We start from the raw sequence: 14,214 nt of genomic DNA on the forward strand, positions 1-14,214 counted from the left end.
GGCAACAATAGTGACCTGCAAACATATCAGCAAAAAATAGGCTCCAATAACATGGAGAAAGAAACCAGGTGCCATGAAACAAACGCTTGTGGAAATCACGGAAAAAACGTTTCTATCGTAACTCATGAACAGTGTTCCCTCTAAAAAAGCAATGAGTTGGTTTTTCATCCTTTTTGTGAGAGTCTATAAAATCGTCTTTCTTTGATTATTAGACAACTGTCACTTGCAGTGCTTACAGGCCCGTAGCCAGCCGGGGGCCAGGGGGGGCCTCGCCCTCCCTGAAAAAAATTTCGCCCCCCCTGGCAAAATTCCAACATTCTTGAGCAACAGCTGCAATTATAATGATTTTTGCCCATTTTTCCGTTGCACAGCTCCAACTGGCCCAATTAACTACAATTGTTTTGTTTAGTTAACAGCTATGATGATTAAACAATTTCGCCCCCCCCCCCTAACTCCTCCTTCGGCAACCTCAACAGGTTCAATTCAACCAAGGCCAACACGTGTTAGGTTGGTAAAAAATTGTCAGAAACTGTGTAAAATAAAAATGTTTTGGGAAAGAATGATAACCTAACAAAGAGGGAATGGATTTCCAGCAGGCCTACAAACCGGTACAAATTAGGCTATAGCCTACTTAATTCTTACCATTCTTAAATACTTACCATACTTAATTCATACTTAATTCATACCCATTAGGGGAAGGTCGGGACCCATGATCATGGTGGGAGCCATAATCCACCCCCGTTTTTTTTAATATAAAGTATTCTTTTTGCATTTTTTGACGTCATTATATTTTTTATGCCTGGATAACTTTCCCACAATCCTTTGGTCAAAATTGTACTAAAAATGGAGATGCAAAGAGGATTTATAGGTTTTGGGTTAAAAAAGTAAATTTTTTTGGCTGATTGTGTTTTAAAATAACTCATTTGTTATGCAAGAAATGTTCATGAACTTTTTTGTAGTGGTAGGTGATGTATTTATGATGAGATTAAGCTGAAAGTTTTTTAGATAGCAATGTTAGTTTTTTTTCAGCTGTTGTTTCATTTCTGAACGATCAGGTAGGGAGCCTTGAGTCACCTTGTGTTGGGACCTACGAGCCATGACAAGTGCCTGTGATAGTAGATGTTAAAGTGTCATATGACATCATTTTTTTGTTTTCACACCTTTCCATTAGGATATATCACAATTCTGACTTTTGTTTCGTTTGCAACTATTAATTATACTATTTCACATGAAAATTCTGACAACTCATCCCAAGGAATCATTTGAAAATTCTCCATCGCTTATTTCAAAATTTAAAGCTTGGAAGCTGGCTTGAAGATTGATTTCACACATAAATAATACAACTATGTTTTAGAATTGTATTTTTGATATGGCGAAGTGATTTCTTTGCTAAAATACTACATTTTTTGGCTTATCGCAATTGTGGCTTATCGCTCCCCACATGTGGGGTGCGATAAGCCGCTTGGCGCGTGTTTATGTTTTTAAGCGTAAATTAAACATTCGCTGAAATAATAACTTGTGCTTTTGCTGTAGAGTAGGTAGCACTACAAGGCAATGCAAAACCAATTTTTAGAGAAAAGTATTGAGAAACGTAGAAGATATGCATCTAAAAGTAAAAAGTGGCTCGCAGGTCCCGACCTTCCCCTACTTACCATACTTAATTCTAAGGGTCAGTGATAACCAATCTGTGCAATGATAAACCAAATTTGTGCAGTTAAGCAGTGTTTATTTTTTTTCTTCAATCCAATCAGTGTAAATAAATTTTGTTTCTAGTTTTCTGATCTGTGAAGTGTTCAACCTTGCAGCAGATATTGCTACATTTAAATCTAGCACTGCCGTTTGTGAGTGTGGATTCTCAGTGTTAACAAGGGCTGACGCTCCCACTAGACGGAGCATGTTACAACCAAGACAGGCAAACTTAGTGCTTATGGCCTTTGAACATTCTGTATCGCAATCTATCGATTTAGACTTGTTTGTGAGACGGCTTGCATCCAAACATCCGCGACTGCAATTGCAATAGACTAGCTCACGGTTGTATAGGCGGAATGTAATCATATATATCAAAATCCTCGGCACTAGCTTCTTCGAGCCAGTTAAAGTTTTTGCTCGTAACAAGTACCGCTATTTATACAACAAGTCAACAATTGCTTTGTTATCTTGGTCATTGTAATATGGTTGCCGTGATAAGAGACCAGTGTTGGTCTTAACCAGTGGCGTAGCCAAAGGGGGGGGGGGGGTTACAACCCCCCCTTTGGCACGCGTGTGACGTCACGATATTGAGAATGATGCTTTCAGTCTCTTTATGCTTGAGCATGATGCTTTCAGTCTAAAAAAATGTGCCTAATTTTAAACAAAACTGCATTAAAAGAGCGAGTTGTGCCAATACCTAACATTCAAACATCTCAGCCAGGAATTAGCAACAAGAAAACATAGAGACTTGGCTTTATTTCCGAAAAATGCTGAAGAAAACATGATCTTATCCTTTTGCTATGCCACCTGACAGCACCCACCATTTTACAGGAATATTCATACCCACATTTTTGTTGAAAATGCTCTCAGAATGCACCAAATTCAAAGTAATTTTTCAATATTTTCTGGGGGAGGCCCCCCAGACCTCCCGTCGCTGGGTGTCGTCTTAGGCGAACACGCCGTCGGGCTTCGCCCGCCGGTCGTCAAAACCCCTCCTTTCAAAATTCCTGGCTACGCTACTGGTCTTAACACTAAACTGACATATTGCAATTTTTGTGGATACCGGTGTTTAAGAGGTTAAAATGCCAAAATCATTCAAATTTTTTCGGCCCCCCCCTAACGAAAAGTTGGCCCCCCTTGCTCTGCGGTCTGGCTACGGCCCTGAGTGCTTATCAGCTCGGCAAGAATTGTTGATTTACAACATTTTGCAGACATTCATGCTCTTGAACTCTTCAAGAAAACTATTTTTGGTTTTACTTGTACGCTGATACCTTCCGTGGGCTGCACATAACAGCGTGGCGGGCCAGATGCGGCCCGCGGACCGCCAGTTGGTGACCCCTGGTGTAGGCTACAGCAAAACTGGAAAGAACATATGAGTGTAAGCAAACTATTTGTTATTATTACTACTTATGCCAAGGGTTGGCAACTCTTTTCTAACTACGGGCCAAAAACTAAACTCTGCAATGCTTCGATGAGACGTAGGCTACTTTGTGGATTTAATTGCTTTTTAGCAGTTTTAAAAGGGGGTGCTAGACATTGTTGCTGAAAGTGGTGGCAACAAGAAAAAATAAGTTTAGAGTCATTAGTCTACTGTAGATTATGCATTGTTCAAGTGTCTACCATTGCAATGAAATACTTTCCTTTCAAATTGTTTTTAAAAAAAAAAAAAACGTTAGTAGCTAGTTTTAAATAATATTAAATTGAACCATAAAAATTGTTGGCGACGCAAAATATATTCAAATTATTCCTTAGTCTGAATATTTTGAAAGTATCGTAGTTCTTGTCAGCTGATTTTAGGGTATATTTCGATTTTACCTGGATTTTTCTTACTTGAAGCAAAGTTTTTCTCTAATTTTATAGACATTATTTTTAACCACACCTAATTTTAATTGAAATAATCTGGATCTCGGTTCAAAACGTCTAATTCTGTGACCGGAATTTGAATTACGCCCGATCGGTAAGTGCACACGTTCTTGAAGTTATTAATTTACCAACAAAGCCATACTTAAAGTAGGCTGCATTTCATTCCTAAACTTAGCAGCCTAACTCTAAAGTTATACTTCGCTGTTTGATCATAAGGTCATAAGTGGACTATCGGTGAACGGAAGCAATTTCACGTTTCTACCGAATCAGATAAGTTTCCTTGTGAGCAAACCGTCTGCTGCGTTTCTGATACAATTCATGAAAAAATGATCAAGATAAGGACACGCACTAGACGTGACGAAATTGTTGAATAGTTTCGCGACAATTAAAATGGCCTCAGGCATCGTAGTGTTGTTATCCAGAACGCATTGTGGATTACAAAAAGTAAACTAATCTATAAACCAATTAATTCTTTTCATCGCCTTTTCCCCTGCTTTTTTACCGCGATCATCGCCATGTGAGTGGCAAAATCTCAAATAAAACTTCACTTACAAAAGAGAAGGTTTTTCATCGGCAATGTCAGGGCACAAAGTGATTTAAGGTTGAGCTGCAAAGTAGTGGTACCATTCGAAACGAAACTATTTGGTTTTGTTTTTATTCGAGATTCTTTGGATTGGTTACGTTGGAAAAGAGAAAAGTATTTTTTTCTTTTCTAGGGGAATAACCATAGGGGTTGAAGATTTTAGGGAAATTTAAAACAAACACAACAATTTGTCAATAACCAGGTTCACAAAATTAGTAATATTTTATCATAAGCTCTGTATTTTTAAAGCATGATGGGTTAACATTTGACTCATTTTCAAACTAAGCCACACTGGATGCGTTTTGTGCCCCTCACAATCGCCAATTAATGCATTTTGTGTGATTCTGATGAAGGATTACGCAAGACCCAGACAGCAAAATCCATCATTTTTGCATTGATTCAACGTATTGACGTTAAAAATGATGGATTTTTTCTGTTTGGGAACTGATGTAGGTGTTATACGCGCTGTAGTGTGTATACAAGACTTTACACGTAAGTTTTATCGTCACCGAATTCTTAACTTCGATTCATGAGTGACAAATTGTAATTTTATGAACAAACAAATTGAAAGTTTATGATGCAACCCCAGACAAAGTAGATAAGAAAATGTGTAATGTCGTAGAGACATGTCGTAGAGACGACGTTGACATGTCGTAGAGACGTAGACCACTAAGTTGACACTCATTTCACACGACAGGGGGCTCAGCCGCGGAAAAATGTCTCTTGCACTGGAAAATTATTATGGCCTGGTTGTGGTGATTTCAGATAAGTATATTGGCTATTAATTCCCAATAGATAGGCGACATTATAAATGCATAGGAGTTGACCGAAAATAGCTGGTCCAGGTGAAAAGAAAGCTTCATGTTGTGGATATTTAGTGTCCTGCTGGTACGTCATTTTTAAAACATGCCCGACCTGTAAATCTATTTTATTAATTTACGTTTTTTTCACGGAAGAAGACCTCCAGTTAAACTATTGCTAAGAACCCCTTGATATAAGATCGTTAAGCTTAATCTACTGATTTTTAGATTATCTGCAGAAGAAAGCACAACACTCCCGTAAACGGCAAGTAGCCTATTAATTAATTTAATTTGTTGCGTTGAGCATGGTTTCATGCTAATCAACTTCAGACCTTGCTGATAATGTTGTTACTCTTTCATGACTATGTTTTTTGCTCAAATTGTCTCATAAGAAACAAATCCTGGCCTCAAGAAATGAATTTGTTATCAAAACTTTCTAGCTGCTTTTTGTAAATGTCAGATTTAACCCACAACACTTTACCCTTTTGTAACGTCCAGTAATTATTTTTGAGAAACCATCTGCATCTTCGAAACATACTTTTTCTTATTGAAATCTGTATTAAAGACCAGCTAAAGAAAATAAAAGACAAAATCTCGACTGTACCAACACAAACATCAATTGCCTGTCTCTTGCTGCTTGGATTCTAGTCAATCATAACAATTCTCGAAGGACAACATTTTTAATGATTAAAATGACCAAAAAAAAACCTTTCTTCTGTAGATTAATACCCAAACAGCATAAAGCGCACCACCTGAGGCTACCACTGACACGAACTGTGTGAAACAGCGGATGGGTGTGCTAGGTGCCAGGTTCGAGAAGTATCACTGCAAGACTAGAGCCACTACGGCTCGTTTGTGCATATTGACGTTGTCTTAAAGTTTATGTCATCCCGCTTAGCTTAATGGTCGCTTCTTGTTTTAAATCAAGAAAGTTGAAAATCGTATTATATCAGCAAGAAATATAATGAATTAACAAATAGGCTACATCTGTTGATAACTTGGAGTGATAGAAGGCTGGTACCAATGTGCTAAAATGAGAGAAATTTGCTCAGAATATTGCGCCAAATCTGTTGCCAGCTTTAAGGTGCATTCGGCATGAGGTAATGTTCAACCATGGCCGGTTCAACGGATAATGGTAAAACGATAATATTTATCTTTATTCTGCAGTATTGTAAATGCAAAGCAGCTACAGACAGTACACTATTTTGGGTATGCCACAAACACATGCAAAAACATGTCTCCTATTCACCGGAATATAAATTCAGCTTCTGGCTAATTATTGGGTCTAGTCTTGAATTAATTAATACCTTTCAACAATGTAACGGCAGTTTACTGCTTACTACAATTATATTATTGCAGAGGTAACCGGACTTGCTTCATGCTCAAGCCGCATATCGCAAAATATAATTTTAAACAGCCACAACACAGACAATAGCTTTCATCTAAACTTCAAACAGCTAACTTATCACCGGATAAAATAACAACCAGTCACTTATTATTTGACGACTGTATACTTTTAAAAATTTAACCTTTTATTGATATTAGCTTACATGCCATAGTAACAAATCTGCTACGATACTTGCCTACGCGCTGCAAGCTTTATCTAAAAAATACCGCAAATTGGATAAAATTGAAAGATACGTTTCTTTCTACTGTATATCTGTTCGAATACAGTGACAATGAAATTGCTTTCAGATTTTTACCGTTTACATTTTTACTCTGTGGAGTTCAAAGCTAAAAATATCAAAATTACGTAGCGCAACCTTTCCTCACAGTTTCACAATCACAAAATTTGTTTTTTACCTTCCTTTAATTTATAATTTTCGCTTATTGCCTTGCAACCTGCAAATATCTTCCGACCTCCAACGACCGCATAATTCCGTGACGTTTGCGCAACATTCTTCTCATGGTTCTGCACAAGTTTTTGTTTGGTTAGTCTCATTGCGAGTGCGTTTGACCTTTAGAACGAGTTGTATCATTTTCTTTTATTAGAAAATCTATAAACATTGCAGTGATGTACTGTGGGTTGTCTTATTAACTTGATCTGACTTTCAAGTGATATTAAACAATAAATGTTTTTCCTAATGCATTAAAAGCTGTCAAAATCAGCAACAACAAAGTTAAATAGCAACTCATAGCTTGATGATATGATAATGTTGTTTTGTCGCCTAAGCTAAAACCAGCTTGCCAAAAGAATAGAGAAAAAAAAAAACTTTCAAAACGTAAATTTCTTTCAAGCTCAATGATACCAGAACACTTCATAAACTTTATAACAGATTAAATTCAAAGTAACAACGTTCAACCTTGTCAGTTGTTGAAGATTTGTACATGCCGTAAGCACGAATATGCCAGTACAGTAAGAACCACATTGATGTCGCGTCCACTTGCAGAAAAACAAGAAAAACGAAAGAACTGCGGGTGACAAAATCAGACATATGTACATTTTACAATCCAAAACGGCACATTTAGTTGGCCTGTTGCATTTTTACAATGCAGAAATGGTAAAAACACAATATTGCACTTCAATGAAAAAAATGCCAAAGAAATCCAACTAAAAGACTTATCCTTTGTAAACAGCCAAAGAGTTTGGCTTTAAGTTTAAAAAAAATAAAAGCAAACGTTAGGGATTACATTTAATTAAACACACATTTGGTGTGATGACTTATGAGACTGTATTGATTCGAATTTACATAGTTGGACTTGGCGAGGGGCGTAATTGATAAAACACAGAGCGGAAGTCCAATGTAAAAGAGTGCCTCCAATTTCACAAAGGCAAGTTCGTGTTTGAAACATAACACCGTGCGATGGGCAGCAAGGGGTCGCCTTTGGTTAAGTTTGCACAACTGTATTTCGAAAAAAAAGGCTAACACAAAAAAATGAACACATTTTAGAAAATTTTATCTTGCACAAAAACACGAACAATGTACCGGTATGTCACTTTATCATCATTTTCAGCTTTAGACTTTGTGGCAAAGCATTATTCTTAGCGGAAAAAACTGCAAAAGAAACTGCAAGTGGGCTGAGTCGTTTTAAAATTGATGCAGTACCGATATTTTTCCTTGGCTTATATTATAATTGTATTGACTTGTGAGTAAATTATATCAGCTTGCAACAATTTTTTTTAAATGGCTAAACTTCTTACTAGTTTAAAAGAAACATATTTAAATTGGAATTAGAAGTAATGGCACTCTCAAATTCCGAAACACTGTAAGTCAACTTCAAGTAAAAAGTACTTTCACATTAAGTGACAAGATGGCCATTGAAATTGCGTTAGTCAGGCATATGGCCAAATTAAGCTATTATGCTATTAATCCAATTCGAGAGGAGCATAGTAGCAAAAAATGATGGCCTATACGATGATGCATAACCAAAAACAATACAAGTCTGTGCTTTTAGCACAATATAATTTAATTTGATATGGTAGAATATTGAATGTTTCTTGTACTCACTTTTTGACAGATGATATTAATCAGAAGAGCTCAAATAGTCTGACGCACCATGCCAGTAACAGTAAGTAACATTTTCTGATCTACCAACAACAACCTACCATGAACTGCGGTATTACCTTTTAAGTCATGACAACAGCCGCTACAGTAAGTGGCCTGGCCGTAAAACCATCCCTCAACAGAAAACCTTTTTCTTAATGCATGGGTGTGGTGCTGATAGACTATGTCATCTACAACCACATTCAAGAACTGTCATACCTTCATATCTATACTTATATGTTAAGGCATTCTTCTCAAAGTAAAGCATTGAAATTGAGCCGAGCTTGGTAGGAACACAACATGGTTTTTGATAGACGTGATTGCCTTTTTTGTGCATCCAATTTTGTATGACAGCGTGAGGAGATACGTTTATGCCATGGAAGGGGAGATCACACGTGCCCACGCAGTGGCCAGCTTCGTACTTAGAAGGGCTAATGATCCAGCTGTCGTATCCAATCTCCCGAAAATCTACTTCCATATTTTCCAGATGACACGGAGAGTGTACAGACCGCTTTGTCCTTTTTAATGTCTCTTGTTCCGTACTATCCTTCATCTCTGATCTCTTTTTCCGCTGTAAAGATTCCTCAGGCGAATCCTTGCTGCTTACTTTTTTACTTTCAAAACCATCAAGATTGAAACCAAGATCTAGGTCAGTTGCAATTGTGCTGTCAACAGTTTCTTGTACGTCGCTGACATCATGTTTCAAAAGTTCCTGTAATTCTTCTCGGCGTTCCAGTTTGTGATGTCTACTGGTATCGTCTGAGAAGACCACTAGCAGTGGTTCGTTGGTCGATTTTGAAGTTTGTTCAAATTCAACCTGAAATTTTTACACATTTAACAAATGCAAATCACTTGATTAGGCCTACTACAACTTAAACATACTACGTAGAACTTGGTTTTTATTGTTGATGGTTTTTAATAAATTACTACTCTTGCAATAACTTAATTGCCTGAAAATTCAGTTCATTACTGCGAACTCTCATTTTCCCAATTGCCACGTATGGATGTGAGATTTGGACATGCAAAAAACGTGACGTTAAAAAGTTTTGAAATGTGGCGCTACAGGAGGCTGTTACGTATCAGCTAGATGGAAAAAAAAACAAATGAATTTGTTACCCAACAAATAGACGATGACTGGAGTCTGACTAACAATATTAACCTCAGAAAAAAATTAAGATCTTTCGGACATATAGCAAGAAGCAACGCATTGGAAAATTTAATGTTGCCTGGGATGGTGCAAGGCAAACGAACAAAGGGACGACAAAATCTGAAATATTTAGACAATATCAAGCAAATTACGGTACTGGAATAAAAAATATGCCAGAAGTGCTACCAAAAACAAAAAGCAGAGAAAAATGGAGGGAGTTCATATGGGAGGCCACAGCTGATCAAATATGATTAATCTATTGAAGAAGAAGAATGTGTAATTACAAGACTCGTTTTACAAAGGTTCTAAATGTTCAAACTTCTTTACAAATAGGCCTAAACTAATAAGCGGTTAGGAAAAAGAGAAGCATTCTTTTCCTTGCTTCATTTTGGCTGTCAAGGCCAATTCATAAATTTCCCTCACTTACTTCATTATCAGCAGACTGTCCCGATATGTTTTCAATATAAACTTCAAGTTCATGTCGATCTTGATCTTCAGCTTTCACCCAACGACGAATAGCCTGCGTTATGTAGAATGTCTCCCAACTGCTGGAACGTCCGATAATTCGTTTCGAATCTAAAACTCTGCAATGCAAATTGAACCGAATTCACCCTTAGCTTAACAAACATAAGCTAACATAGGCTAAAGCGTTAGCCCGTACCTCACTGAAGTCTACAATTAAACCAAAAAAGTTAACTGTATCTGCGTTGCTTTCTGAGCTTTAATATTACTATTTTTTGTCGTTGTAGCCTCAGGGTTTGAGATCTACTTTTCATCACCCCAAAAACGTCATTTTTCGTTTGGCCATCACTGAAGATCAACTAATCTAGAGAGTTAAGTACCAAATTGATTAAAGTCATTTTCGTTGTTTTGGTTTTAATTGATTGCAAGGTTGTTTAGGGGGTAAGTGTAGTCCACCAGGCTTATCTCAGTGATGACCATATTAAGAAAGTTAAAAACCACCAGATTAAACTAACCTACAAGGCTTATTACGATTAGCCGAAGTGTTTCTTTTAAAGCACTTTAAAATGAGCTTCTCAACACTGTTAATAGGTTAGCTTTTTGATGATTAGGCCTAGCATTGCAGCATCAGTGCAGTCAAGCCTCCAAAAGCAGCTGGAAAAGACCCTTTACTACTTTTGCCACACGCCACGAAGTATTACGCAGATAAGCTAAGTCTGGGCTGCCAATGCTAGGTTGTGTCTGACATAAAAGTAATCTAGCAACTGCGCAGACGGAAGTTGTGGTGACGCAAGATTGAGGACCAAGATAAGATTAGATCGAAGATCTCAACAGGAAATATCTAACTCACTGTTGTCTAATCTTACTGATGTACTCCGCTGCGACACTATGCGGCTTGCTGAAACTACTTGCCATGAGTAAAGCAATAAGAGAGCAACTCGTAGCCTACTGTACCTGCAATGAATAAAGCGCTATGTAGCCTTGAAACACAAATTGTTATTATTCCAATTTTTGCACATAAGCTTACACTACGAAGTGGACTTTAGTATGTATCGAACACTGGGCTGTGTGTTGTAGTGCAATAACTCGGTGTAGCCTAGGCCCTAGGCTACTTACTTTCTCCTGATGTTTGTGCGGTTGTTGTTTCCATCAATGTTCACTCTGTTGGTTCTAATGATTTCAACAACTTCTACTTTTCGATCTATTCCACTGTAATTTCTTCTGTTAAAAATCAATTATTTAGCAAAAAAAAAAAGAATTGTAGATTAGATGAGGCTATGCCCTATTGATGCATTTGTAAATGCACAGTAGCCTTGACAGGGGGGGTCCAAGGGGTACTTTTTGACCTGGGCCCGAGATAAATTTAAGGGCTCCTGACCTTTTCAAAAGGCCCGGAAACACAAAGAAACTGCCGCATATTCGTTGGATGCCGTGCGTTTTTCTTAGAAGTGTCTTGATTTGAAACCCAAGGATCTCATTGGTACTGAGCCCAAAATATCATCTCAACAGCCCTGCAAATGTGTCACTCCAAACCAGAACTACAGTAAAAAACAAAACGGTATCTTACCGACATTCACAAAACTTTCAAGTGTGGTTTGAAAATACACCTACCAATTAACGATTCAGTGTTACTTTCGGGAACATTGTCACGTGGGAAGCTTTGGAGAGCAATAGCTTCCCAAAATGTTATCTTGTCCCCCCCAAAATATATTGAATATTATTACAAGGTTTTAATGACATTATATTACTTGTTGATGATGTTTCATACATTTTTGGCTGCTTTCAGTAGCTAAGCTATATTTTTAAACAAACTTTTTATTTCAAGCATTAAAATATTTGCCCTCCTTTCAACAGTTGTTTTAGCCCCTTTAAGATTTACTTTGTAGCTACGTCACTGGTTATTTAACGATAATATACTGTAGAAGGAAATAAGTTTAAATTAATTTTTAGAATGTTTTTGAAACCTTGTGAAAAACTGAATGAGTTCCGTTCAGAAAAAAAGTAACGCCTAATCGGTCGCAGAATAAGATATTCATCTAACGGCACCAAAAAATGTTCAAGGAAATTTGTCCACTTTATGGTGCTGTGCGGCCTTCAAAAATGAAACAAACAACCTTTACCTATCTCTTTCCACAATCTTGAAAAGTCTCAGTTCAGCCATCGTCACCCGTTCGTGCTTCGGTACCGATGTGACGTCAAATACGAGATGGTGTATTCTGGGGCAGCGATCTGCGCCGTTATCTCCTTTACAAGCAGCATTTGCTTCTTTGTAAGCTTGCTGGTCTTCCACTGTTGCTGCAAATCGTAGTATGGACGTAATTTTATCATCAAACACGCGACGGGGCTTTCAAAGTACGCCAGGCTTACGTTAGTAGCTATAGGCTACATGAATGGTAAAAAACATAAAAAATAAAAACTGCTGCGTGTATATCCGATACAGCACAGTGTGATGAAATTTGTTTTAGAAGCAAGCCTACTCAGTGATTCATGTTATTTCAGAAGAGTGTTTGGCTAATTTAAATAATTAACATAAATTACTCAGTTAGTAGCCTAAAGTGCCCAACTTTGCACTCGCAGAAACGGCAAGATCAAGCAGCGCTGGTTGGGTCCTCGTAGTGTGTGCTTGAGCAACGCATTATAATAGCTGTTCTCCATTCAGCGGCATTTCGTGGATGGAAAAATTCACAGACAAAAACATTTCAACCATCAGAAATTTCACTCTGTCCATCTTGGTAACCGGTCAGCGTCATTGGTTCAAATATGAATATAGTATGCCAAGTGCCCAGGAATAAAATAAATAAGTCTCTACACGTGCGAGGTCTATATCTACTCAGTAGGCTATGCAGATGGCTGGTGCAGTTGAGTTTAATGGTTAAATGTTCTTCATCGAGAAACAAATTGTTTGTCCAAAAAGGAATAAAACCTTTACATGACGTTTATTAGGCTAATGATATTGTCAAATGGAAAAACGTGCTTTTTTGTTTTTTGTTTTAATTCTTTTAAAGGCTGTAAAAGTTTGCAACCATAGCCTAATCACGGCACTCTATACCGTAGCCTACGTCTAGTGAACCTTGCCTTTTCAACACCCTTTTTAAAAATCAGTTTTGTTAGAATGAATTCAAACATCAATACATTAAGACTGTGTGGAGTGCACTAGCCAAAGAATTTAAGTCAGCCATTTTAGAATTAAATGTATTAAATTTACGCGTATAAGCTTAAGAATGCAAGAATTGTGTTATTTTAGCTCAGTTTATTATCAAGAATAGCCTATGCCCTATCACAACATCAAGTTGGTCGCAGTTGTGCTGATATAGTTAAAAAAAATAATAATCCTATAAAGAATCCGCTTCTTGTAAAGTGTTAGTATGTTAATTTTTCCAAAAATACGTTAAAGTAGGCTATTTGCACAGAGTTTTTTAACTTATGATGTTATAGAACAGTTATCTGACAATCAAATGGCCAAGATTTGTTTAAACCAACGACTTTATGGTTGCAATCTAAAATCTCTGAGTTTACCTTGATTAAAGAAACTTCTCACAATATTAGAAGCCGGTTGGGTAAACGGATTATTTTCAAATTTTGCAAATAAATCCAACATGTATTGCGGTGTCCCATGGATCGCTTGGCCCGTTTGCATGGCTTGGAAAGAAGATGCATGGTTCATTTCAGGAGGAGATGCTCTCTGAGAGAGATCTGATAAACTTTCTTCACCCATGATGCGAGGATGGTCCGATAGCTTTGAAAGTGTGCTGCGCACGTGATCAAAGTCGTTTATGACGTCAGTTTCAAGAAGAGAAAATAAATCCTGATGTTGTTCCAAAAGTTCTGACGCAATTGTGTCTTGTGGAGGATTTACGGCTCCGAGTTCTTCTGATGTTAAATTAACAGATCGTTTCAACCGGCTAACAATACCATTATTGATTGAATACTTTTCTTGTTTGGCAGAAGATAAAAACTTGAGTGATAATGGATACATCCTGACTCTCTTCAAGTCTTTTTTATCCCAGCTGAGTTTGTGGTTTTGAAAATTTCCTTGCTGGATAGTCTTTGCGTCATTAAGATGAGTTTTTCTTAGTGGAAAACATTTTCCAACTCTTGGCATTAAAACATAGCAAGCGTTTAGAAAAATCACTCTAACAATGAAATAATTGATATACATCTCCGAACATGGGTGGAAAAAGTTCA

At 37.3% G+C, this 14,214-nt stretch overlaps 1 protein-coding gene across 1 annotated transcript; it reads right to left on the reverse strand.

Moving 5' to 3' along the window:
- Positions 1-8,607: 8,607 nt before the first annotated feature.
- On the reverse strand, positions 8,608-14,005 carry LOC145786149 (bone morphogenetic protein 10-like). The gene is made up of 6 exons (XM_082597800.1): positions 13,546-14,005; positions 12,150-12,324; positions 11,146-11,250; positions 9,995-10,151; positions 9,115-9,237; positions 8,608-8,991 (listed from the first exon to the last, which is right to left on the reverse strand). Exons 1-6 carry the CDS (start codon positions 14,003-14,005, stop codon positions 8,608-8,610), a joined length of 1,404 nt encoding a protein of 467 aa, XP_082453926.1.
- Positions 14,006-14,214: the final 209 nt, after the last annotated feature.

Source organism: Aplidium turbinatum, chromosome 17 (assembly GCF_918807975.1).
Source record: "Aplidium turbinatum chromosome 17, kaAplTurb1.1, whole genome shotgun sequence".
Lineage (NCBI taxonomy): Eukaryota > Metazoa > Chordata > Ascidiacea > Aplousobranchia > Polyclinidae > Aplidium > Aplidium turbinatum.